The sequence below is a fragment of the Perognathus longimembris genome, chromosome 25 (genome assembly GCF_023159225.1).
Source record: "Perognathus longimembris pacificus isolate PPM17 chromosome 25, ASM2315922v1, whole genome shotgun sequence".
NCBI classification, from domain to species: Eukaryota; Metazoa; Chordata; class Mammalia; order Rodentia; family Heteromyidae; genus Perognathus; species Perognathus longimembris.
Window position 1 is genome coordinate 18082662 of NC_063185.1, and position 24546 is coordinate 18107207.

The 24546-nt window shown below is 47.1% G+C and overlaps 2 protein-coding genes across 3 annotated transcripts; both read right to left on the bottom strand.

The window, feature by feature from the left end:
* Positions 1-6728: 6728 nt before the first annotated feature.
* Positions 6729-9665, bottom strand: Med7 (mediator complex subunit 7). 2 transcript variants are annotated; one of them, XM_048334257.1, is made up of 3 exons: positions 9606-9665; positions 8884-9024; positions 6729-7854 (listed from the first exon to the last, which is right to left on the bottom strand). In XM_048334257.1, the coding sequence occupies exon 3, from the start codon at positions 7834-7836 to the stop codon at positions 7135-7137; it is 702 nt and encodes a 233-aa protein (XP_048190214.1). In that variant the 5' UTR covers positions 7837-7854; positions 8884-9024; positions 9606-9665; the 3' UTR covers positions 6729-7134. The 2 variants fall into 2 exon arrangements, with proteins under 2 accessions (XP_048190214.1, XP_048190213.1); XM_048334256.1 differs by having other exon boundaries at positions 6729-7885.
* Positions 9666-16395: 6730 nt separating this feature from the next.
* On the bottom strand, positions 16396-20889 carry Garin3 (golgi associated RAB2B interactor family member 3). Its single transcript, XM_048334192.1, has 2 exons — positions 20266-20889; positions 16396-17775 (listed from the first exon to the last, which is right to left on the bottom strand). The coding sequence occupies exons 1-2, from the start codon at positions 20887-20889 to the stop codon at positions 16582-16584; spliced, it is 1818 nt and encodes a 605-aa protein (XP_048190149.1). The 3' UTR covers positions 16396-16581.
* Between the last annotated feature and the right edge of the window lie 3657 nt (positions 20890-24546).

Here is a 24546-nt window from a genome sequence, read left to right on the forward strand (position 1 = left end):
GGGCTCTCCAGAGGAAGCAAGTCAAAGGACGGCTCTGTTCCAGTGGGGTTCTAACGCCCCCGGGACTTCCTCCAACAGTCTTGTACTGTCACCCTCGAGAATGTCAGCAGCGCCCACAACAGGGCGTCCTAACACTGCCAAGGCTACAGTCACACTGAAGGAAACCCCAGTCCTGTCACACCTCGCCACCCCACATCCTCCAAATATTCTGATATTTGCCTTGTCAGAGCAACAAAGAGGAAGTCATCGTTCAGAGGTATAAACGTGCTGGCCACGGAAAATACATAGAGCCCTATTCATACCTCAGATGACGCAAGCCTGAACCCTCCTGTGTGTGAATTCTGACTACTAAACAAAGAAAATAAACTCCACGCAATCTATTCAGTCCAGCAGAGACTGCAACAACATTCATGGAGCAAAGCTACTTTGTATCAGCCCCAGGACTGGAGTGGGAGAACAAAACAATGGCTGTATGCTCCTTATCTGCACATTTGAAACAAGAGCCTAATTCTTATTCTTTGCGCACGCTGTGCGTGCATGCGTGCAATGCACGTGCGTGCGCACGTGTGCGGCGTGCCAGTCCTGGGGCTTGAACTCAAGGCCTCACCCTCTCAGCTTTTCCCATCAAGGCTGGTGCTCTACCACTTGAGCCACAGCTCAATTTTGGCCTCTCGGTGGTTAACTGGAAATAGAAATCTGATGAACTTTGCTGCCAGCGCTGGCTTCAACCCCGACCTTAGACCTCAGCCTCCTGAGCGGCTAGGTTGCTGATGCGAGCCGACACCTGGACTATATAGTACCTTACGTTTGCATTTGAATTGTGATTGTTGATAACATATTGATATGAAATTTATTTTTGAGTATTGATTTTTTCCCCTCCGAAATTAGTAAATGCTTAATAAATCATCTCTACGTTCTATTCAATTGTCTAGGTTGACAATTACCTTTGGGAGAAATGGTAACTTGGTTTCTTCCTTTCACTTACACTTTGGTTTTTCACCCTTCTGGTTAGGAATTCTAGCACATATTTAATAAAGCTTTTATAGTGGGCATCTTAATGTCAAAGTTCTCTTCTATTCCTGGTGTTTAAGAGTTCTTCTACTTCTTGATGAATTTGTTTTACAAGCGCCTTCTGCCTATCTGTTGAGGTAAATAATGTTTCTTTTTTCTTGGCGTGTGGGGATTAAACTCAAAACTTCAGCATTAGGATTGCTAGGCAATCACTTGAGACACACCCTCAGCTCTGACTTTTTTTCTTTGTTTTGATGTATTACACAAAATACTCTAGTCTACAAAAATGCTAGTTATATGAATTAATGTTTACCTTAAGTTTTCTTAGGTTAAACATAGATTGGCAATAAAATATTACCTTTTTGTGTTTTACCTATTACTGGACTGTTTCTTAATAGTTCTACTAATCTCATAAAAGGGACTGGGAAATGTTTACTGTCTTCTCTTCCCTGAAAAAGTAATTCTGCTTGATTAGTTTTGTGTGTGTGTGTGTGTGTGTGTGTGTGTGTGTGTGTGTGTGTGTCTTTTCTGGCACTCACTGTGTGGCAGACTTGCCAGTGGAGCTAAACTTAAAGTCTTCTTGATGACTTCTGACTCATTTTCTTTTTAGTTCTTAGAGAATTATTCATATGTCCTATTCCTTAAAGCAGTGTTGATAGTTTCCTAAGTACTTGCGTGCTTTCTCTAAATTTTCAAATACCTTAAGATAGTTACCCATAATACGTTACTATCTTTTACAGCCTATATCTATAGTTAAACTCTGTTTTGTTTCTGTTAGCAATTGATTGCATGCCTCAGAGTCCCAAGTCTACACACACTTTAACTCCTCTGGTATACTTCCTGTCCTCTCAGATCAGATGCTTTGGCACAGAGGATTAGGGGCTTTGAGATCTGACTATGTTGCTTGGGAGCAAGTGAGTTTCAGAAGGAACTAGGGTGGGTCTCCCTCATTCTCAGCACTACAGGAGGTACAATAATTATCACAGTCAGAGAAACCACTTCCAGGGCAACTAAAATGACAAAGGAAAGCAGCACAGGCTGATATGGTGAGTTCCAACTCTGGCATTTTGGGTGTTGTTTTTATTGTTGGCTCGGTTTCTGTTGTCTGTTTGCTTTGGAGATACCCTACATAGAAGACTGGCCTGGAATTTGCTACACAGCCCCAGCTGTGACGGAACTCCTGCTCCTCCTGCCTCAGTCTGCAGGATTATAGGTATGTACCGGCACAGCCAGCGGAATTCTGAGTGCTTTCCAACAGCAGCCAGCTTTGATTCAACAGATACCAACTGGGTATGTGCTGGTACCAGTTAGAAGTGAGGTACCCTGGGCTGGGAATACGGCCTAGTGGCAAGAGCGCTTGCCTCCTACACATGAAGCTCTCGGTTCGATTCCCCAGCACCACATATATGGAAAACGGCCACAAGGGGCGCTGTGGCTCAGGTGGCAGAGTGCTAGCCTTGAGCGGGAAGAAGCCAGGGACAGTGCTCAGACCCGGAGTCCAAGGCCCAGGACTGGCCAAAAAAAACAAAGAAGTGAGGTACCCTTAGTGTGTCACTAGCAGTTTCTCTGGATTCTTCCTTTGAGGCCCCTAGTTACAGCTTCTTAAACTTGAGGTGAATGCCACCTATTGGCGGCATCACCAAACTGCGATTGGTAGACACCTTTAATGCTAAATTCCGATGTTGCTCAGAAAAAAGAAAAAAAAAAAACCTCTCCAAATACTTGTGTCAGGGCATCATTGTACCCCATAAATGTGTATCGCTCTCAATTAGAAATAAAACTTAAAGCTGGGTGCTGGTGGCCCCATGTCTGTAATCCCAGCTACTCAGCAGAAATCTGAGGATTACACTTGGAAGCGAGCCTGGGCAGGAGAGTCCATGAGACTCCAATTAACCACCCAAAAAGTCAGAGGCGAGCTGTGGCTCAAGTAGGTAGAGTGCTAGCCTTGAAAAACTCAAGGACAGTGTGCCCTGGCCCTGAGTTCAAGCCTCAGGACTGGTACAAAAAAAAAATTAAATAAAACTTAAAGAGAGTAGGGCAGACACTAGCTAATCTTTGATAGCTTTATACGTACTCTTTCCCAACCTGCGGTAAGTTTTCTATAGTTATTATGTCCTATGATCCTTAGAACAAGCCAATCACTTGCATTTATGTGGTGTATATATTGCTATTTTTGTGGTCACACAGGGTTTAGAAGCCATCTACCTAGATCACAGCCTACCAGCCAAATCTAGTCTGTTGTTGATTTTATGCTCTCGGAGATAAGAATGGTATTTAAGCAATCAAAGAAAACCAACCAATGTTTCTCAAAGATAGAAAATTATTGAAATTCGGTTTAGTGTCCATATAGTGAGTTTAATTGGGACACATGCTCATATTTGCTTACCTATTTTCTATGATTAATCCTGTGCCAGAGGGCTGAGTGACTGCAACAAAGACTGCACCATGCTAAATGCCTAAAATGTTTACTAACAGGATTTACAATGAGTTTCAACCAGACATGGGGAAGATAGAGAGTCCAGTAAAAACATCCCCAATTCCTTATCGACAGTCCAAACCAAACAAACCATAAACTTGAAGACTTCCTTGTAAGAAGCCCTTTAAGGACTGGGAATATGGCCTAGTGGTCTAGTGCTTGCCTTGTATAAATGAAGCCCTGAATTCAATTCCTCAGAACCACATATATAGAAAAAGCCAGAAGCGGCGCTGTGGCTCAAGTGGCAGAGTGATAACCTTGAGCAAAAAGAAGCTCAGGGACAATGCTCAGGCCCTGAGTTCAGTCCCTAGGACTGGGGAAAGAAAAAAAAAAAAAAAAAGGCTTTAAATTTGGGAGCTGGTGACTCACACCTGTAATCCTAGCTATACAGGAGGCTGAGAACTGAGGATTGCAGTTTGAAGCCAGCCGAGGCAATAAAGTTCCTAAGATTCTTATCTCCAATTAGCCACCAGGAAATCAGAAGTGGGGCGGTGGCTCAAAGTGGGAGAGTGCTAGTCTTGAGCCAGTGGTAGGTACAGATATATTTCACAACCTACAACCCATCAACTTGAAATGGGACTGAAAGTGGTAAGCATCCAATAGTTTTCTCAGACAAGCAACATGCAATGATTGATCCCCTTCAATGCCTCACTGAAGGCTACCATACATATGCTAAGGTGGGAAGGATAGCAAAGCTATGACGCTGCACAGACTAATCACATGCATTTTCGACTTGACCTTCTTTCAACACTTAGGAACAGCAGCCATCCACTCACTCTGCTAAAAGGACTACTTACAAGACACACAGCCTTTCTAGCTTCAGTCCCGCTGACCAACTGAATTCCCTAACCCTGTAACAAATCCATATCCTTTTCGACAAATTCATCTTTCAGCTTCAACTAGTACAAGTAGGGCATTTTGTCGCCCATAAAGCAGTCATTCCGTACTTTTTTCAGCCACCACACAATCATCTGCAGATTCTTTAGAACTCAGGTCAGAACTCCAGTCCCCAAGATGAAATCTTAACTCTCCAACGTTTGCACAATGGGCATTCCAACAATGACTCTGATGATTCTTCCAGATGTTTTTCTCTGGGGAGTCTTTGAAGAATACTCATTATAAGCAGATGTTGGAAAGGTGTATTTTAATCTTACAAAACTGAAAGGGCTTTTTCTCCTATTAGTTTATTTGAAGCGCACAAAACTGGGTTTTTCTGTGACACTCAAATATAAGATCAGAGGTAAGCCTTTAAACTTGTGACAACTGTCAAGACCACGAATGCCTTTCATTCCACTGGAGTACTGAGTTCACATCAGAATGCTCTAAGAAATGTCAGGTTTCACTCACTGCAAGGTCAGATCCTCCAGAATTCAAAAGGAAAGATGCCCCTGGCATTTTAACCCTGCAACCCATCCCCGCCACTTATCCACTTCAAATAACTGCTGTGATTCTATGGTGTTAAATGACTCCATGTCTTACAAGCAAAGGTCTTAAGCTTGACCCTGGTTTTGCATCTCAGCAAGGTTATGAGTAAAGGAGGAAAAACAAAATTTTCTTTGGAGAGCTGCTAAATTGTCAGAAACACTTGCTCAATGGAGGGGAGGGGTACTCCTCAGTCCAGTTTAAGATTAAAGGATCCTGGACCGTGACCTCTGGAGTCCAAAGGTCTAAACCAAACACGTAACAGAAAAAGACCTGGTCACAAGCAGCCTGTACTGCTGAGAACCTACTTGCATAAACACTGCAGCTGCATGGTTTGTGAGGGCAAACGAGGCATTTCTCAAGAACAGGCCTGTAGCCGTTTTAAACTGAGCTTCCTCAGCTCCATGACCAATGACACCCAGTAAAGCAAATCCTTTGCTAGAAACCAGGGATTGAGGGAGGACTCTAAAGTGGACATCTGAGAAATACATTTCCTCTATCAGCGATTGATTTCCAGCTTGTTAAAACAGATTCTTAGATGCTACCTCTGAAGATTCTACTTCAGAAGGTCTGAAATAGAGCCAGTTTCTTTTTTTTTTTTGGGGGGGGGTGTTGTTTTGTTTTGTTTTGCAGGGGAGGAGGGCTTGAACTCAGGGCCTGGGCACTGTCCTTCAACTTTTCACTTAAAGATAGTGCTCTACCACTTTGAGCCACAGCTCCACTTCCAGTTTTCTGGTGGTCAATTGGAGATAGTCTCTCACAGACTTTCCTGCCTGAGCTGGCTTTCAACTGCGACCCTCAATACCTCAGCCTCCTGAGTAGCTGGAATGACAGGCGTGAGCTGCGAGCCTAACAAGTCCTTAGGCCATGCTAAGGCTGCAGGTGCAGGAACCACTGGCCCAAGTTAAGAAAACGGCAGGTAGGGATCTCAGGGGTGAGGCTGTCTTTGAGACTTTGGTGTGGGGTGGAGGGAATGAAAATAAGAGAAACAAAATCTCAGTACTCAAACTTGTTTTCTTACTCATATATAGTCAAATTCATGGGGAAAGAAATGGAGTTAGAAAGGAAAAGCTCACCTAAGACCCCAGATCATTGAATCTCTGCCATCTTCAAGTGGCTTCTAAGCTATCCTGGGAGCACCCACCTAAGCAGAAAGAGAGAAGAAAACAGGACTACCATGCCGGAAATTTTAACGGGGCAGATCTAGAGTCCCACAGTCATCTTCCAGTGCCCAGGGCTTGAGTCACATGACCTCGCACAGATGCACAGCCCTGAGCCAGCCATGTCTCAGCAACACCTCTCAAAAGGAAGCACCCATCCTTGCTACATATCTAGACATTTCTGCCACCAAGCCCTTCTCCCACTGCAGGGGTCGAGCCTCAAGCATGAGGGAAGCTCACATTTTAAGAAAATGTAAGTGCATAAACATCTTAGTTACTAAAATGAAGGGACACAATTAAAGTGGGCAAAGAATTATTACAAGAGACTGAAAGGAAAAAAAAAACCTTGAGATTCACACCAAGATTCTCTGCAGGCTATGAAGAGGTTGAGATATGAGTCATAAGGAATGCTCGGATAAAAAAATAAAGTTCTAGGGCTGGGAATGTGGCCTAGTGGCAAGAGTGCTTGCCTCGTATACATGAAGCCCTGGGTTCGATTCCCTAGCACCACATACATAGAAAACGGCCAGAAGTGGTGCTGTGGCTCAAGTAGTAGAGTGCTAGCCTTGAGCAAAGAGAAGCCAGGGACAGTGCTCAGGCCCTGAGTTCAAGGCCCAGAACTGGCAAAAAATAAATAAATAAAGTTCTACTGGGCTCCTCTCTCAATACGTCACACACTACTTTAGATATTAAGCGAAAATTTTAAACAAGTTGAAAAATCGCACAATTTCTCATATATTCAGCTTGATATCCTTTCTCATTCTTAAAGCAAACCAAAGAATTTACTTTCAAGGATGACAGTTTGCTATTACTGCTTCAAACTTTTATTGCAACTCCAAAAATAGGGCTCACCCACACAATGGTAAACAATTTGCTTTTCAAAGTGGTTACTTTTAATGTAGGTATGCTCACCCGTCTAGGCTCATTTTACAATACAATATAACCTATAGCATCTCTTAATTAAAAAGTTGAAAGTTAAAAAAATCCCTTCATTACTCTTAGTTATATCTCTTTTTAAGACTATCAAAGAGAAAATAAACTCCTGTCTGGCGCTAGGAAACCCCTTCACGGTCTTTCATTCATCTCATCGATCAGGACACACAAGGCAGCATCTTTCTCTATGATCTGGTCCCTCCTCTGTCCCGAGCTCTCTCTCTGCTGCTCACTCTGTCCGGTACAGTTGTTGCCGTCATCAGCATCCATCGGTTCCGTTTTCACTCTCATTCCTGCTTCCGTATGGGGCAGGTCATCAGGCAGAGAAGCCAAGCAGTTCTGGATCATCTCAATGACTCGTTCCAGGTGCTTCTGAAACCTCTCAGCCGTTTCAAGCCGTTGCCGTTTCTGGACCTCCATCATGACCCTCAGCGTCTCTCGTGCCTGGTGGGGTCGGTATTCGTTGATAAGGTGGTGCACGTGTACAAAAAGCAGCTTAAGGTCCTCTAGTTTCTCGTCTCGTTTGATGCTCCCAGGGCTCCTTATCAAGATGTCTAGAAGGTCCAGGAAGTTAATAAGGATGGACATGTTGAGTTTTCTCAGCTCCTTTTTGTGATCGAACTGCATAGGATGAAGCCGTTCGATGCCCTGGCTTTCCAAGGGGCGGATGATAAGGTCGTCGCACTGGAACTGGTTGCCAAACATCATATAGCTGTCTTTAATTGGAGGCGGAGGCTTGGGAGCCAAGCCTTCCTGAATATTTTCATCCGTGTATTCCTTGATGTACTGCATTGGGGGCGGTGGAAGCGCACTCACTTGTTGGGGTTCACCCATTGTGGGAAAATCAAGAACCTACAGAAACAGACTGAGATTCAGAGTAGAGCTGCAAAACGAACCTACTACCATCAGTGACTACAGACAGAATATGTTCATCTCCTGACAGTTTGAACCTTAGTTTCCAAAATTAAATCTTTACAACAGGGAAAGGGTTCAAAAAGTATCAACCATCCACCTGTTTTCCCTTTTGCTTTATTGGTGTCTCATCCTTTTACCCCTAAAATACTTCTGTGTGTATTTGTAAAACAAGACTATTATCCCAAAGATAAAGAGGAGGTAAACAGAATTGAAGCACATTATATATGATAATGGCATCATGAAACCCACCACTAAAAACTGTTTTAAAAGGCAGGAGGAGGGAGAGGGATTACAAAACTGAGAAGATAAATTTAATTAAAGCACTTTATATGTATTACAGAAACTTCACAATGTAAACCCTCTGTACAATTAACTGATGTTGATTATAAAAAAAAAACAAAAACATTAGGTATAATAACAATAGAAGACACTAGGCATGGGCATCGTGAGTTCAACAAGGAACAATTCTGCCTACTACAAAATCTTGGAGGAGGGCCCAGAGCCTCAGACTTCAGTCCTGGCCAGCATTTTTATTCCAGCTTAATAAGATGACAGTCAGAAGACCCAGCCACTACACCATAAAAAACAACTGGATAGTTTTTGTTAAGATGCTAAATTTGTGTTTTTCTATGCAATAGAGAACGTACCCTCCAATGTTCTCCGACATTTGTCCCTCGTAAATAAATGTGACTGACACATATGTAAAACAAGCAAACACAGACACAGAGACACAGGCATAAACAGAGACATACAGACACCCATACACCCATACACCCCTCTCTCAGACACACAGAGAAAACCACAAGAATAACCTGAGGCTTTGGTTAAGGTAACTTGGTGAGGCCTATTTTGAACTGGTGACCCTTTTCTAATCAAATAAAGTAATAAAGAGCACTCCGAACAACAACAAACAATATTTTCTTATAACCACAACACCATTGCCAAAACATGACCATTAATACTGACCTGGTGCTTCGAAATAAAATTTGAGACAGCCCGGGTTTTAGTTCTCTGGTCTCCCTTAGAGGATGGGTGTCACTCAGGTTGCCATTTTCAGAAGGCCAACAATAGGAGGGAGTAGCATCTGTTTTCAACGTCACCTAAATTCTAGAAATGAAGAACCTGTTAAAATTCTAGAGTTAAAAGGGGATTGGGAAATTTCACTTTAGAAATGAAGACCCCCAAGTACTGGACCTATTACGGAAAAAACAAATTTTTTTAATTACTTATAATGGTGATGTACAGAGGGACTACAGACATGTGCACCAGGTAAGGAGTTCATTTCTTTTTGGACAACGTCACCGTTTTCCTCTCTCTCTCCCCCAGTCCTCTTTGGGCTGAACTTTCCACTTGTTAAGTGGCCAGAGGGGGCAGGTGACGTGACCAGGGCCACACAACTCGGGGAAGCAGCGGCGTGGGGTTTCGAACTCGCCGCTCGGGCCTCCCGGCCTCCCGGCCTCCCGACCACCCGTCGGGCCCGCGGGCTCCGACCAGGCCGCGCTGGGGGGCGGGGTGGGGTGGGGAGACACCCCTGGCCCGGCCACTCCGGGGGACCCGAGGGAGGAGGACGGGCCGGCCCCGGAGGTCGCACCTCTCCCCGCACGGAGGAGGCCGCGGGGGTGGGGACGAAGGGCAAGGGGAACCCGCACTCCGCGCCGCCGAACGGCCCACGGCCGCCCGCGACTCACCTCCGCTCCGTGTTCCCACAGCAGCGACTCGGACCGCCGCAGCCCACAGGCGACTTCCGGTCTCTCTCACCGGAAGGAGCTACGGACGCTACCTTTCCATTGGCTGCCGTGGCTGTCGTTTCGCCAAAGGCTCTCGTCCCGCCTTCCGCCCACTGCGCCTGCGCATGCCCGTGGGGGCGGGTTAGAAGCCTTCCGGCCCTGACGTGTGGTTGGTTCTTTGTGCTGTCAGTCTGAAGAGCGGCAGGTGGCTCTGTCCCGCCCGATTTTAACATAGGTAGGCATCCACTTGCCTTCTGTAAACGATTCGAATGCACGGGTAAGCAGGTATTTTAAAAAATTCTACTAACACCAACCCCACCGTCAAAAACTATGTTTAAAAAATGAGATTAGACTCTCTATGCTATTCGTGTGTATCTATATATAATGTACATAGAATGATATGTAATTATTATGTAATATGTAATTGTTTTATGATATCATGTAGAGCTAGTGCTCTACCACTTGGGCCACAGGCTCCACTTCCAGCTTTTCAGTGGTTTATTGGAGATAAGAGTCTCATGGACTTTCCTGCCCAGGCTGGCTTTGAACTGGGGTCCTTAGAGCTCAGCCTCCAGAGGAGCTAGAATTACAGGTGAGAGACACTGGTGGCTGGCCTTTAGATTATTAAAAATAAATATTAATTTTATATGAAATATTGTGAACGTGATTGGGAGTCACTAATATATTCTGAATTTCTATTTTCTTCATTATCCACTTATTTTTATTTTCACTTGGGAACTCAGATGCCTATTATTAGTGCATTAAAGCCACAAATTACCAAGTGGGGGAAAATGGGTGAAAATCAACTGTCTCAGGCTGGGAATATGGCCTAGTGGCAAGAGAGCCTGCCTCGTATACATGAAGCCCTGGGTTCAATTCCCCAGCACATATATGGAAAACGGCCAGAAGTAGCGCTGTGGCTCAAGTGGCAGAGTGCTAGCCTTGAGCAAAAGGAAGCCAGGGACAGTGCTCAGGCCCTGAGTCCAAGGCCCAAGACTGGCAAAAAAAAAAAAAAGAAAGAAAATCAACTTTCTCTCTCTCTCTCTCTCTCTCTCTCTCTCTCTCTCTCTCTCTCTCTCTCTCTCTCTCTCTCTCTCTCTCTCTCTCTCTCTCTCTCTCCCACCCCCCCCCCTTTTTGTGGTGCTAGGATAAATATTTCTGTTGGAGCTTATTATCACCAGAAGTACAACAAATTCTAAATTCCTAGACGTTTTCTAGAAGCATGTTGCACTTTAAAAAGATAAGTTTGCCCGGTGCTGATGGATCACTAATCCTAGCTACTCAGGAGGCTGAGACCTGAGGATTGCAGTTCAAAGCCAAACCCGGCAGGAAAGTCCATTAGACTCTTACCTCCAACTAACCACCAGAAAACTGAAAATGGCACTGTGGCTCAAAGTGATAGAGCACTTGCCTTGAGTGAAAGAACTCAGAGACAGTGCCTAGACCCTGAGTTCAAGCCCCACAACCCAACAACAACAACAATAACAAAATTGTTATTACAGTGGGCCACAACTCCACTTCTGGCATTCTGGTAGTTAATTAGAAGTAAGAGTCTCATGGTCTTTCTTATCTGGGCTGGCATCAAACCCCAATTCTCAGATCTCAATCTCCTGAGCTAAAGTTACAGTAAACCACCAGTGCCTGGCTTCTCCATTTTTAAATCCGCTTATTTGTTTTCTCACTATCATAAGGAAACATACAGAAACCACACACACACACACACACACACACACACACTCAGAATGTTGCACAAATATTTTCTCCCAACTTATGGCCCAAGTTTTTGTTAACATACAGTGTCTTTTAAACAGCAGAGGATTTTAATTTCAATTAAGTCAGTCTGGGGCTTGAACTCAGCATCTCAAAATCTTGCTCCACTTTTTTTTTTTTTTTTTTTTTGCTCAGGGCCAGTGCTATACCACTTAAGCCACACCTCCATTTCTTTTTTTTTTTTTTTTTTTTGCCAGTCCTGTCCCTGGCTTCTCTTTGCTCAAGGCTAGCACTCTGCCACTTGAGCCACAGCGCCACTTCTGGCCATTTTCTATCTATGTGGTGCTGGAGAATCAAACCCAGGGCTTCATGTATACGAGGCAAGCACTCTTGCCACTAGGCCACATTCCCACCCCCCCTCCATTTCTTCTTTTGTTGCTAGTTAATTAGAAATAAGAACATCTCAGGTTTGTCTGCCTGGGCTAGCTTTGAACCTGGATCCATGGATCTCAGCCTCCTGCCTCTGAAGCTAGGATTACAGGTGTGACTAGTAGCCGCCAGACCTGTTACCTGTTTTCTCTCATGGTTTATGCTTTTGTGTCCTTTCAAGAATACTCCCCTAATACAATAGCTCAAAAGCTATGTATGGGGCTGGGAATGTGGCCTAGTGGCAAGAGAGCTTGCCTTGTATATATGAAGCCCTGGGTCCGATTCCCCAGCACCCACATATATAGAAAACGGCCAGAAGTGGCGCTGTGGCTCAAGTGGCAGAGTGCTAGCCTTGAGCAAAAAGAAGCCAGGGACAGTGCTCAGGCCCTGAGTCCAAGGCCCAGGACTGGCAAAAAAAAAAAAAAAAAGCTAGGTATGTACGTTCATATAAGACTACTGTCGACATATTGTCTAATATCGACATTACATTTAAAGCCCTAGGCGAATTTTCTTGGGCCTGGCCACGTGGCTACTGTATATGTTCTTGATACATTGTATATTGTATCTATGTCTACCTGACCTAGAGAAGGGAAAGAAAAACAGGGCGTAAGATATCACAAGAAATGTACACACTGCCCTACTATTTAACTGTACCCTTTTTGCACAACACCTTGTCAAAAAAAATTTGTGTTCAATAAATAAATTAATTAAAATAAAATAAAAAAGAATACTCCCCTAAACAAAGGTCATAAGACATTTTTTTCTGTCTTTTTCTCTAGAAAGTTTGTCATTTTAAGCTTTGTGTTCCCATTTTGGAATTCTTTTTTGCGTGTAGTTCAAGGTAAAGGTTGAAGTTCCCGGGTTGTTGGTGGTGATGGTGATGTTTGTTTGCTTGCTTGCTTGCTTGCTTGCTTGGCACAGAAGCTTAATCCTTCCAGTACTCTGGTGGTTTTTGTCGGTCTTTCTGTCATTACAGGCCGACTGCAATAATAATCTCTGAACTCTTGTCAGTCGGAAACATTGTATCTCTGGCTTGTGGATCACTCCAAGAAGAACTAGAAGCTGGCAAGTTAAACTGCACACCTCCAGCCCTGCTTCGCCCCCTTGGGTGATATTCATCAACTTACCTCTATTATTGAAATGATGCATTGCAGGTGGAGACCACTGCCCTCCTGCATTTCCCGCGTTGCCCAGTACCTTATTCTTACCAGCAGAGGGCGGCAGTAAGCCCGGCATTTGGGAACCACTGCATAGTGGAGACAAAGCCTTTCCAAACAGATTTATTTCCCACATATGGGGCCTGGTAGAGGGATATTGTTAGTTATCTTATGCAGGCTGAAGAACTTAAAATGCCTATCCAATCATACACAGAGGCAAGACCATCATTTTGAGGAGTTTGCTGTTGCTGTGTAAAGATCCATCTCAAGTATCAGTTTCTCCAAAGGGTTTCTCGGAGTTTTCGTAAATAACAGTTGCTGTGTGGGCTGGGAATGTGGCTTAGCGGTAGAGTGCTTGCCTAGCATGCAGGAAGCCCTGGGTTCCATTCCTCCGCACCACATATATAGAAAAATCTGAAAGTGGTGCTGTGGCTCAAGTGGTAGAGTGCTAGCCTTGAGCAAAAGCAGCTCAGGGATGGTGCCCAGGCCCTGAGTTCAAGCTCCGGGACTGGCACACATACACACACACACACACATACACACCCCTCTCTGAGTGTGTGTGTATATGTGCACGTGTGTGCGCGCATGCGTGCAGATTTTGAATGTGGGACCCAGACTGGGAATTAAACCATCTATTTGCCTAGTTACACCAACAGCTGCAGAATGGTCACCATAGTGACGAGGACTGATGATAAGGATGCAAGCCTTTATCTGATCGGCGCGTTGACTTGATGCCCCAGTTGATATTTCTCTCCGGAGGAAGAGGTCTGTTGCCTTGACACACATAGCCATATCCACACCTGTGTCCTTTGATGAAGTCTGAAGATAGAAGAAGCGATGCAGAGCGAATTCTGGGCGGGGCACACCATGGTAGGCAAGTCCCCACCCCCGGGTCCCCGAGTGACATCCGTGGGTCTGTCAGGCTTTCCCTGCTAAGGCATCAACGGTGCTCATTTGCAAGGGGCAGAACTTCCTTGACAAGATTGGTGGGGTGGGTGGCTGGGGGGGATGAAAGACAAAGCTATGGTTTTCCCAATGGTAAGCTTGGGGTGCTGAGTGCAAAACTGAATCTGCCATTGGCATAGCTATTGATTAGGTACTTGGAGATGTCTTGGTTCTTTTCCTTCCTTGGTTTCCTCCCCAGAGCCTGCTCGGGTCTTTAAATATGCCTCTTCCTTCTGCTTTTCCCACTTCTAAGGGTCCCCTCCAGGGACATCTGGGTTTACAGTACCCATCCATCTTTGTTTGTTGAAAATCACATGGTAGAATTTCCCAACCAACCACCAGTCCTAATTCCTCCAGGCCGCCCCTTCTCTCCAGTACTCACTCTTTGCCTTCACTTTTATCCACGTTTGCTCAGAAAACCCATCCTCTGTCCCAATAGACACTATTCTCCTAGACAGTAAGTCAAGATTTATAAAGCTAGGGCTGAGAATGTGGCCTAGTGGTAGAGTGCTTGCCTAGCATGCATGAAGCCCATCTACACAGCACCATCTACACAGAAAAAGCCGGAAGTAGTGCTATGGTTCAAGTGGTAGAGTGCGAGCCTTGAGCAAAAGCAGCTCAGGGACAGGGCCCAGGCCCTGAGTTCAAGTTCCACAACCAACCAAAGGGAAAAGAAAGTGTCTTACAGGGACTTTTCTTCCCAGACTAGCTTTGAACTGTGATCCTCAGATCTCAGCCTCCTGAGCAGGTAGGATGACAGGCGTGAGCCACCGGTGGCTGGTTTCATACCTAGTGACAATATACTTACATGTTTTTTTTCATGTCACTTAAAAATTTCATTCTATACTTACTGAATGATAACTTCAAGTTTGGCATTTTGTAAACGTTTCTCTTGTGCACATATAAACAGGAAAATGTACGTGAAAGAAGTTGGTCAGGATTGTGTGTGTGCATGTGTGCGTGTGCGTGCCAGTACCAAGGTTTGAACTCAGGGCCTTGTGCTTTTGCTCAGCTTTCTTGCTCCTCGCTGGCCCTCTACCACTTGCACTACACCTCCAGCCTGGCTTCTTACTGGTGAATTCTTACAGACTCTTCTACCTGGGCTGGATTCAAACCATCACTCTTAGGTCTCAGCCTCTTGAGTAGCGAGGAACACAGGTGTGTAAGCCTGCAACACACAGCCTGTGGGGGAGGTTATTTCTAAGACCGTCACAATGACGTACAGGGCTACTTGGCTTAGTGGTGACTTAAGAACCATGCTGATTCCACAGCTATTAAAATGAAGATATATTAACAAACCCTTATGACACATTCTCTAGAATAGAACACGTCCCACTGTTAAAACTCTACACCTGAGAATGGAAGGAAAAAACTGGAAGAGAGCAAGAGAAGGGGAGACATTGTCCACAAAGAAATGTATTCTTTACTTATGTGACTGTAACCCTTCTCTATATTGCCTTTTTAATAACAATTCTTTGTTTTTAAACTCTCCATACCATACCTTCCCATTCTTTTAGCCTACATGGGACGGCAATTCTCAAATTTATGTTCTGTCCTTCCTTTGTTTTACTGTGTGTACACCACCCAAAATTGTTTGACCTTGCCTTTGCAAATGGAATTCTCTGTTACATCATTTTATTATTCAATTTTATGTAGGACTCACTGGTGCTAACCTGAGGAACCGTTAATTCACCTCCCTTGTTGTAAATAATAGACCCAACAACATATACATCACCGGGTTTTCCTCGTTGATGAACACGTGGGCTATTGCCAGAGTTTTGCTAAACCTTTGGAGAGTTCCTCTACAGTCCACATCCACAGAGAAAGAAGAATCATTCACATTAGATCAGGGATCAGCAAACTCTTTCCAGCAAGGGCCTGGGCCCCTGTGGTCTTGGTGCCATGTTAGTGTGAAATCAGCCATAGATGATACCTCAATGAATGGCTGTGGGGATGTTCCAATAAAACTTTATTGACAACACACCCAGATGTGATCCGGCCCTCTGAACATGGTCTGTTGATTCCTGATCTAGAGGAGAAGTTATTTCTTTTCTTCATTTCTTTCTGTTTAGCTTTTGTTTTGTTTTCTTGTGTGTGTGTGTGTGTGTGTGTGTGTGTATGTGTGTGTGTGTGTGACTAGGGCCTGAACATGCTAACCCTAACACTAGACTACAATCCCTATCTGGATGCTACTACTATACTCCCTCCATCTCCGCTGAGAGGGTATGAGAACGGTTTGCTCATCTATGGATGGGACTGAATGTCCACGCCCACAGACCTGGAGAAAGAAGGGGGACATGGGCACGGTGACATGGTGAAGATCAACTTCCCCATGGCTGGTGACTGTCAAGGTCCTAGGGAACTGGAGACCAGAAAGTGAAGTAAGTATTGAGGGCTCCTGCCTCAACGTTGGCGGGGGGGGGGGGGGGGGGCTCCTCATGGAACCCCACTGGGGAAGGTTTATGCCGGGCCATGGGACGGAGCCATTCACGTGGACAGCTTTCTTTGTGGAGGCATGGGACCTTTATTCTTTTCAACTGCTGTTCAGAAAGCTGGAATTGGTTGTCTGGGGCTGCTTCCCTGAACCCCAGGAGAGAGAGAGAGAGAGAGAGAAAATGTGTGTGTGTGTGTGTGTGTATGTGTGTGTGTGGTGTGTGCATGCATGTGTGTCACAGCTTTCTGCTCTGGCTGGTTCTTTACTTAAATGGTTTGGCTTCAAAGATGATCATTTCCGTTGTCTCCGACATGACCTTACCACTGATCCCCAGCTCCTGGCCCTCTTGGCCTTTCTCCACCTTGGTCTCAATGTTGCATTTCTCCACCTTCTTAGCCATGATGTCCACCTCCCGTTTGTGCGAGCTGACCATGGTTTTTGAACTGGGAATGGCTATGAGATTCCTCAGGAAAGAGCTGATCTTGCTTGGTTTCTTGCTGACAGTGCCCGTGGCACCCCCAGATCGGGTCGGTCTTGGCTTGTGAGCCGGCCTGCCCTCCTTGGTGCTGGAGCTGCGGCTGGTGCTCTTGTGAGGAGACCCGCGTCTCTTGCCCCGCGTGGAGCTCTGCCCTTTGGTTGGCTTCTTGTGCTCCTCCTTTCGGTGGCCGTGGCTGGACACGGATTTGTGGGAAGATGACTTGCGCGTCTTGTCCTTGTTCATCCTGTGGTGGCTCTCCCCTGTTCTGCAGTGGTGGGAACTTTTCTGGCTGGCGGTTTTCTCTCTCTTCTCTCTTCTTTCCCTTTTCTCCTTGTGGATGGTGGGCCCCTGCTTCTGGCTGCCATCGCGTTCACTCATGTAGCCTTCGCTCTTCAAAGTGGACACCAGGGGCGGGGGGGCACTGGGTTCGGCCTTGCCTTTCTCCCCCTCGGGCGTATTGGTGAGCAGGGTACCCGAAAAGACCACGCTCAGACTGCTGTCTGCGGACATGCTGGTGACCCCCGCGGTGGACATGTCCACCGACGACGTGCTGCCCGTGCCCGCCACGGCCACGTTGACGCCTTCTGAGGAACCCACGGTGGTGGCGGCCGCCAGGGTCTTGCTAGCCCCACTTCCCTTGAGATCCTTGCTGGTGCTGCCTGCCACGGCTGCTGTGAGGTGGCCAGAACTCTGGTGCTTGGTGGTGGTGAGGCTCCCCGCGCACGAGGTGGCGCTGGTGGTGGATCCCACAATGGCCAGGCTTGCGGCGGAGCCCGTTCTGGATCCTGCAACTGCCATGCTGTAGGTTGGTCCTGCTGTGCCCCCCGCAGATGGCTTTGAAGAGCTGGAGGCTACTTGGGTAGAGGGTGCCGGTAGTAGGCCTTCTCCCCCGGCATATGCAGAAGAGGAGGCTCCAGAGAGCTCGCAGCGCTTCGGAGACCCAGAATCCTGATCCCCTTCTCCATGGATGTCTGAGGACTGTGTCAAAGGGAGGAGAAACAGGTGAGATCAATGACACAGAGAGAGAAAGAGGCAGAGACTCCAGGGTTGAGCATGAGAACAAACTTTGAAATCACCAGGTTTGTGCACCTGCTGGTTACCAGAGGCCCTCTGCCCCTGCCCCCCACAGCACCTTTGTGAGTCCCTCCGTTATACTTGAACAGCTCGAGCATCAAAGAAAATACAGATAGAATTGCCCATCCTGGTAAAGGTGTGTGTGTGTGTGTGTGTGTGTGTACACACACATGTGTGTATGCACTGATATGGGGGCTTGAACTCAAGGCCACACACTCTTGCTTGGCTTTTTCACTCAGAGCTGGTGCTCTGCCACTTGAGCCACACGTCCCTACCTGGATACGAGCAGGATTGTCTAGTCAAGGGATATGTTTCATGTTTTGGTGGTTGGTGGAACAAATTATAAATGTCCACACACATCTAAGGGCTCTGTTGACTTCCACCACTATCCGCACATTGTTGTGACAGGAAGACAAATCCCAGTTCGAGGGAAATAAGGACTTCCCTAGTGGTCAAAAGTGTTTTGTGCTGCCAGGTGCTGGTGGCTCACACCTGTAAACTGAGGTCCCCAGAAGGCTGAGTTCAAAGCCAGCCTGGGCAGGAAAGTCTGTGTCACTCTTATCTCCAGTGAGCCACCAAAAGAAAAACCTGAAAGTGGAGCTGTGACTCGGGTGCACCTCCAGCCTTGAGTAAAAAAGCTGAAGGACAGCACCCAGACCCGAAGATCAAGCCCCAGTGCTGGAACACATCTGCACAAGCACGTTCTGCAGGAAAAGACGTTGGTCTTGCAGGAGCACAGCACAGAACCAGGACCTGACTAGAGTGTTGGGGAGAAAAGATGTAGCAGGGATGGTTAGCTGAATAGAAGGAATAGCTGGTTAGCGAGTATTAATCACATACTTTGCAACAACCAGCAGAGAGAATTTTGGATAATCCTAGCACACATACAGAAATGAGGTATATGCCAGTTACCCTGATTTAATCTTTGTGCATCCATGCAAGCTTTGAAATGTCACATGGCACTACATAACTATGTACACGATGCATCGATTAAAACTGAAAAATACAGCCAGATGCCAGTGGCTCACCCCTGTACACCTAGCTACATGGGAGCTTAAGAATGGGAGAATCATGGTTCGAGGCCAACGTCAGCAGAAAAGCTCCCAGACCTCCTTAAACCCAGAGCTGGGTGCGATGCCCGCAATCCCAGCTTCCCAGCTTAGAAGGAGGCTGAGCTCAGAAGGATGGCGATTCCACTGAAACTTCATCTCGGCAAAAGAAGCTGCACTTGGTAGTACATGTGTGGCACCCGAGCTGAGGGAGGAAATGAAAAACAGGAGGATCAAGGTCCAGCCACAGGCCTGGGTAGGAAACAAGACCTTATCTCAAAAATAAGCAGCACAAGCACGTGCTGGAGATGTGGCCCAGTGGTAGAGAACCTGGTGAGAACGCGTAAGGCCCTGGGTTCAACCCCAGTACTGGCAAAATGAAGGGGGAGGAGGAGGAAGAGGAGAAGGAGGAGGAGGAAGAGGAGGAAGAGGAGCAAAAAGAGGAAAAGGAGGAGCCAGATACTGATGGCATGAGACTAAGCCTGGAAGTGGCAGTTGTATCAAGTGATAAGAGCTCTAGTCTTGAGCCAAAAAGTTAAAGGACCATGCCCAGGCCCCGAGTTCAAACCCCAGCACTGACTCAAAGGAAAAAGAGAAAAAAAAACAAAATTTTTGACAGGAATCAGAGAATATACCTTTCAGGTCTCTAGAAATAGAGGCAGGGCCATGGCCAGTTGGAGGCCAGCTTGAGCTCAGGGCTTTGTTTACTCAGTGCTGGCATTCTAACACTGGTGTGGCTTTTTGCTAGTTAACTAGAGATGGGAGTCTCACGGACTTTTCTGCCTGACTGGTTTTGAACTTCAGTCCTCAGGTCTCAGCCTCCTGAGTAGGTCGGATTGCAAGTGTGAGCCGCCAGCACCGGGCCCCAGCCAGACATGTGTTCTGTTTTTGTTTTGGTCACAGGGCTTGAACGCTGTCCCTGAGCTCTTCTTGCTCAAGGCTGGTGCTCTAGCCCTTTGAGCCACAGCTTCACCTCCAGTTTTCTGGTGGTTTAATTGAAGATAAAAAAAAAAAAAAAATCTCACGAACTTTCCTGCTCTGGCTTTGAACCACGATCCTCAGATCTCAGCCTCCCGAGTAGCTAAATCCTAGCAGGCTCCAGCTGGACTTCTTTTTCTGAGAAATCCCTGATCCTCCTAGAGTAAGTAGTTAGTCCCCCTAGTGCTGGCTCCTTTGTCCCCGGGGCCCTTTCCAATTCAGGACATTGCCTTTGTGAGCTGCAGTGTCCCCGAGGTTCTGTAGAGCCCCAACTTGGGGATGTTCTTGACGCTCCCTGCCTCCTGCCCTACCCCACCCCCTCCAACCCACCCCCCTCCCCCCCCCCAAGTCTCCAGCTGCCTTTGACCACCTGGCTCTTGATGTCTTCCACAATGGGGATGTCGCCGGTCTGAATGGTGGGCGCGCTGCTGCAGCTCTCGACGGGCGGGCGCAGGAGGTAGACGAGCTTCTCCCAGTAGCTGAAGAGGTCTTCCCGCGCGTCCGAGGAGGGGCAGAGCTGCAGGTAGAACGTGCGGCCCGTGGCCAGCTTGAGACGGAGCTGCTGTTTATCGCGGTCGTGGATGGAGATCTTGACAAACTTCAAGGGGAGCAGCCTGGTGAGCTCGAGGGTCTTGGGGGGCTTGCGTCTCCCCTTGACCCGGCTCCATCGAAGGTGCTCCTCGCACACTTTGGCCGGCCGGGCCAGCAGCATGACGTCGGGGAGGGGGAGGATGGGGCTGGTGGAGGCGATGCCCACGGTCACCATGCGGACTCGGTTGTGCACGTCGATCACTTCTCCCTTCTTGCTAATCTGGATAAAGTCGCTCTCAAACATGGGCGCGTACTTGAAAATGTCGTACTCCCCTCCCTTGTAGAGTTGCCGCTGCAGCTCCCCCATGGAGGTATTGAACACCCCCGTGGAGCGGTAACTGTGGGCCGTGTAGTAAGGCAGCAGACACTCACTGCTCATGGTCTTCTTCATCCGAGACATCGCTGCCAGCCACAAATGGAGTCCCCAGAAGAGGGAGGGAGTCGAAACAACTGCCCATCTCCCTGGGGGGCTTCTGCCTGTGTCTCCTCTCATTCCCTCCCTTATCCTCTGCTGCCCTCTGCCCTTTGTGACCTGTCACCATTACATCCCCCCTTTGTCCTGGCTGCCCCCTCCCGCTCAACTCAGGCTGGATCCAAACCACAGCTTTCTCTCTCTCCCCCCCCCCTCACCCCCAAACACAAGAAGCAGCTCCACCAGGGAGCTAAGGGGTGGATGGGTAGACTGGACTTGTTTGTTTTCGAGTCACAGCATTGCAGTGCATCGTGTAGGGAGCCCTTCTGCCTTGGTGAACATCTGGCTGGCAGGCCGTCTTTGAAGCAGATACCTCTGGGCTTTGGTAGAATTATTTCCTGGGGGATAAGATGTCAGAAATGTTAGCAGGCGCCAGTGGCTCGCACCTGTCGTCAGAGTCATGGGCGGTTGGCATCTAAGGATGAGAGTTCAAAGGCAGCCCAGGCAGGAAAGTCCCATGAGTTGCTTGTCTCCAATTAACCAGAAAGACAAAAAAAGCCAGAAGTGGAGCTTCGGCTCAAGTGATAGAGTATTAGCCTTGAGAGAAACACACACACACACACACACACACACTAAGCAATAGAGCTTAGATCCCAAGTTCAAGCCCCAGGACTGGCCCAATCAAAAGGGGGTGGGGGAGATCCCGGAAGTAGATTGTGCTTGCCAAGGGCAGTGACCCCAGGCGGACTCTTGGTTCTCCGAGTGTAGGTAACAGGTTGCTGGCAGCTGGGTTGGGGGAGGGACTTGCTAGGCACCGCGGGGATTCGTAGAGGCGTCTCGCGGCTGGGGAGCTGTTATCCCACTCCTGATAGCGCCTCGATAAACCACTGACCTTTCGGGTTCTTTGAAAAGCTCTTCACAGAAATCGTGGCAAAGCCATCATTCTGGAGGGTTTATTTTTTTTCCTTTCATCTTTGAATCCAAACTCCCCCCTCCACCCCCCCTTCAGTAAGAAAAGCACTTCTGAAATAAACACACATCCATAACCAGTACTCAATCATTCCCCTGTCCAGCTCTTGAAATTAACTGGCCGCCTGTCACTCGCAGACTTCCTTGTATCCGCTGAGATTCATTCTCCCCTTCATTGATTCACTAGAATTTCATGACCTGATTGACGAGGGAAAGGCAAAAATAAAGACTCTTTGCCTGGGAAGAGTTGAACTATTTTTTTTTTCCCTGAAGGTCTTGGTTTACTTTAAAAAAAAAAAAAACAGAGTGGCTCATATTGTCTTGTAAGGTGATAATTAAAGTTAGCACTGTTAGGCTTAATAATAGGAAATTGAGCTGGGCATGGTGGCTTAAGCCTGTAATCCTGGCTAATTTGGAGAGAGGTGGCATAAAGATTTGAGGCTTGTTTGGGCAAATAAGAAGTGTGCCAGGCTCCATCTTGACTCATGGCCGGGCACGGTAGCACATGCCTGCCGTCTCTGTAATGTATGGGGGGAGGGGGTGGTAAATGGAAAAGGGGACTAGAATGTAGAAAGGATCATGCAAAGCAATAGCAGAATGGAGCCTGCCTTCTGGGTACTCTGTTTGATATGTAAGTTTTGTTCAGCTGCACATTCTCAGCAACACAAAAAGAAACTCCACCTTAAGTTTACAGATTTCCAAGGATATCATGTCAGTGAAATTATAGCCTCAGAATTATCCCTTGATTCAAGCTTTGATGTGGAAGTCAATCACCAGCTTCCTCCAAATGAGATGCTGACACCCAATTCCAGAACAGGAGGAGGAAGGTGGGGGAGGGGGGAAGGAATAACATTCAGATTCATTTTCTGACTTTGGAAACAGTAAGGCAATTTCCTCTCTTCTCCTAGAGTTTAACATGACAGGCCTCCAATCAGTAGTAAAAGATATATCCATTGCCTAGCACGTATCCATCCTTATGCTCAGCATATCCAGGTTGTCAAAATACGTTTCAGGAATTTTAAACGGTGGCTTCATATGCAAACCGAACAGGAACATGTGTCAAGGGTCTCCTTAGTTCATTCCTGGGGAACCTGCAAGGTGGTAACGGTGGTTTAAGACAGAGCTGGAATCCAGGCACTAGGGGCTCACGCCTTGAATCCTAGCTATTCAAGAGGCTGAGCTCTGAGGGTTCCAGGTTCAAAGACTTATCTCCCATGAACCACCCAAACATTGGAAGTGGAGCCGTGGCTCAAAGTGGTAGAGCACTGCGCCATCGGAGACAGCATCCAAGCCCTGAGTTCAAGCCCCAGTACCAACAACAAAAAGAGCTGGAAGAATAGACATTGCTATTGAAAGAACGCACACCGGAGACACAGACAGCAAACCAGCATGGCAGATAAACACCTGGTAGAGCTTCCGTCTCTCACTGTAGTCAAACCAGCAATAGCTGCTTTTGTAAGCAGGCAGGCTCCCCTAGGCCTCTTCTGAGCAGCCAGGCAGAGGGCCAGCTCGAGCTGGCCTTTACAGTAGGGGTGCAGCTTGGGGAAGGGGCTGGAAGCCAAGCAGGATGCGGGGGTGGGGAGATTTCTGTCCTTCCCACAGCCCCTGCCCCCCCCCATGGGTAATACCCCAGTGGGAAAGGCAGTCGGAGGTGCTTTGATGTCACTCTCTGCCAGCCAAGGTGGTGAAGGATACACATTGCGGTTTTTCTCTAAACCACCCCCCCCCCAGTACCCCAGAGAGACAGCTTGAATGCTGCTCACCTTCTGGGCTATCAGAAAAGACCAGAGGCACTGACCTCGCTCCCCCAGCCACCCCAGGGCCGATATGCAAATCGACTTGTCTCCCCTACCTCTGGTTTAAAAGGAAAATCAACCTGGTGTGGATGGAGAAAAGAATAAGCCAGGCCAGTGATCAGAATCATTTTATCTCTCAACATTGTGGTCTACCTAGCATCTTCGCCTCTCCATTCCCTCTTCCTCCCCCCCCCACACACCTCCACCACTCCTATTTCTTTCTTTCTTCTGCCCTGCCCAACTGTAGTTAGCCATTCTCCAAACCAAGATTCTCCTCTGCTCACCAATATCAGAACTATTTCTCATTTCCTACCTGGTTCTAGTCAGAAGCCGCCCGAAGTCCCACCTTCGGTTTATATATTCTTTCCTTGATGTTACACTGAAGGCAATTTCAACCAAACAGAAGCAGGCACAATTTAGAATCCCAGTAATATGGAAGGTAAAAATAAAGATCAGAAATTACAGAGAGGTGAAAAAAAAATTCCAAGGGCTGGGATAAAGTTATTATTGCAAGTCTACATGAAGTGCAGCGCTACAAAAGTTTTATGAACGTTTATTATAGATATTGGCAAAAAGCAAATATTACCATTGTCTGTCTCTAGGAAAATATGAAGTGATCTTCCTTCTTTCATTTCTTCCTTCCTTCCTTCTTTCCTTCCTTCCTCTTTCTTTTTCTTTTTTTTCCTCCTCCTCCTCCTCCTCCTCCTCCTCCTCCTCCTCCTCCTCCTCCTCCTCCTCCTCCTCCTCCTCCTCCTCTTCCTCCTCCTCCTCCTCCTCCTCCTCCTCCCCCCACCTGGCCGTTTCACTCAAGGATGGCTCTCTGTCACTTGAGTCGAGCCTCCATTTTGGGCTTTCTGGTGATTAATGGGAGTTAAGAGTC

What these genes read in the sequence shown, in the direction of transcription:
- Med7 (XM_048334257.1), bottom strand. Translation starts at nt 7,836, where the DNA reads ATGGGTGAACCCCAACAAGTGAGTGCGCTTCCACCGCCCCCAATGCAG.
- Garin3 (XM_048334192.1), bottom strand. Translation starts at nt 20,889, where the DNA reads ATGTCTCGGATGAAGAAGACCATGAGCAGTGAGTGTCTGCTGCCTTAC. An exon ending in AAGACATCAAGAGCCAGGTG is followed by an intron (nt 17,776 to 20,265) that starts GTCAAAGGCAGC and finishes CCTTTGACACAG; the next exon opens with TCCTCAGACATCCATGGAGA.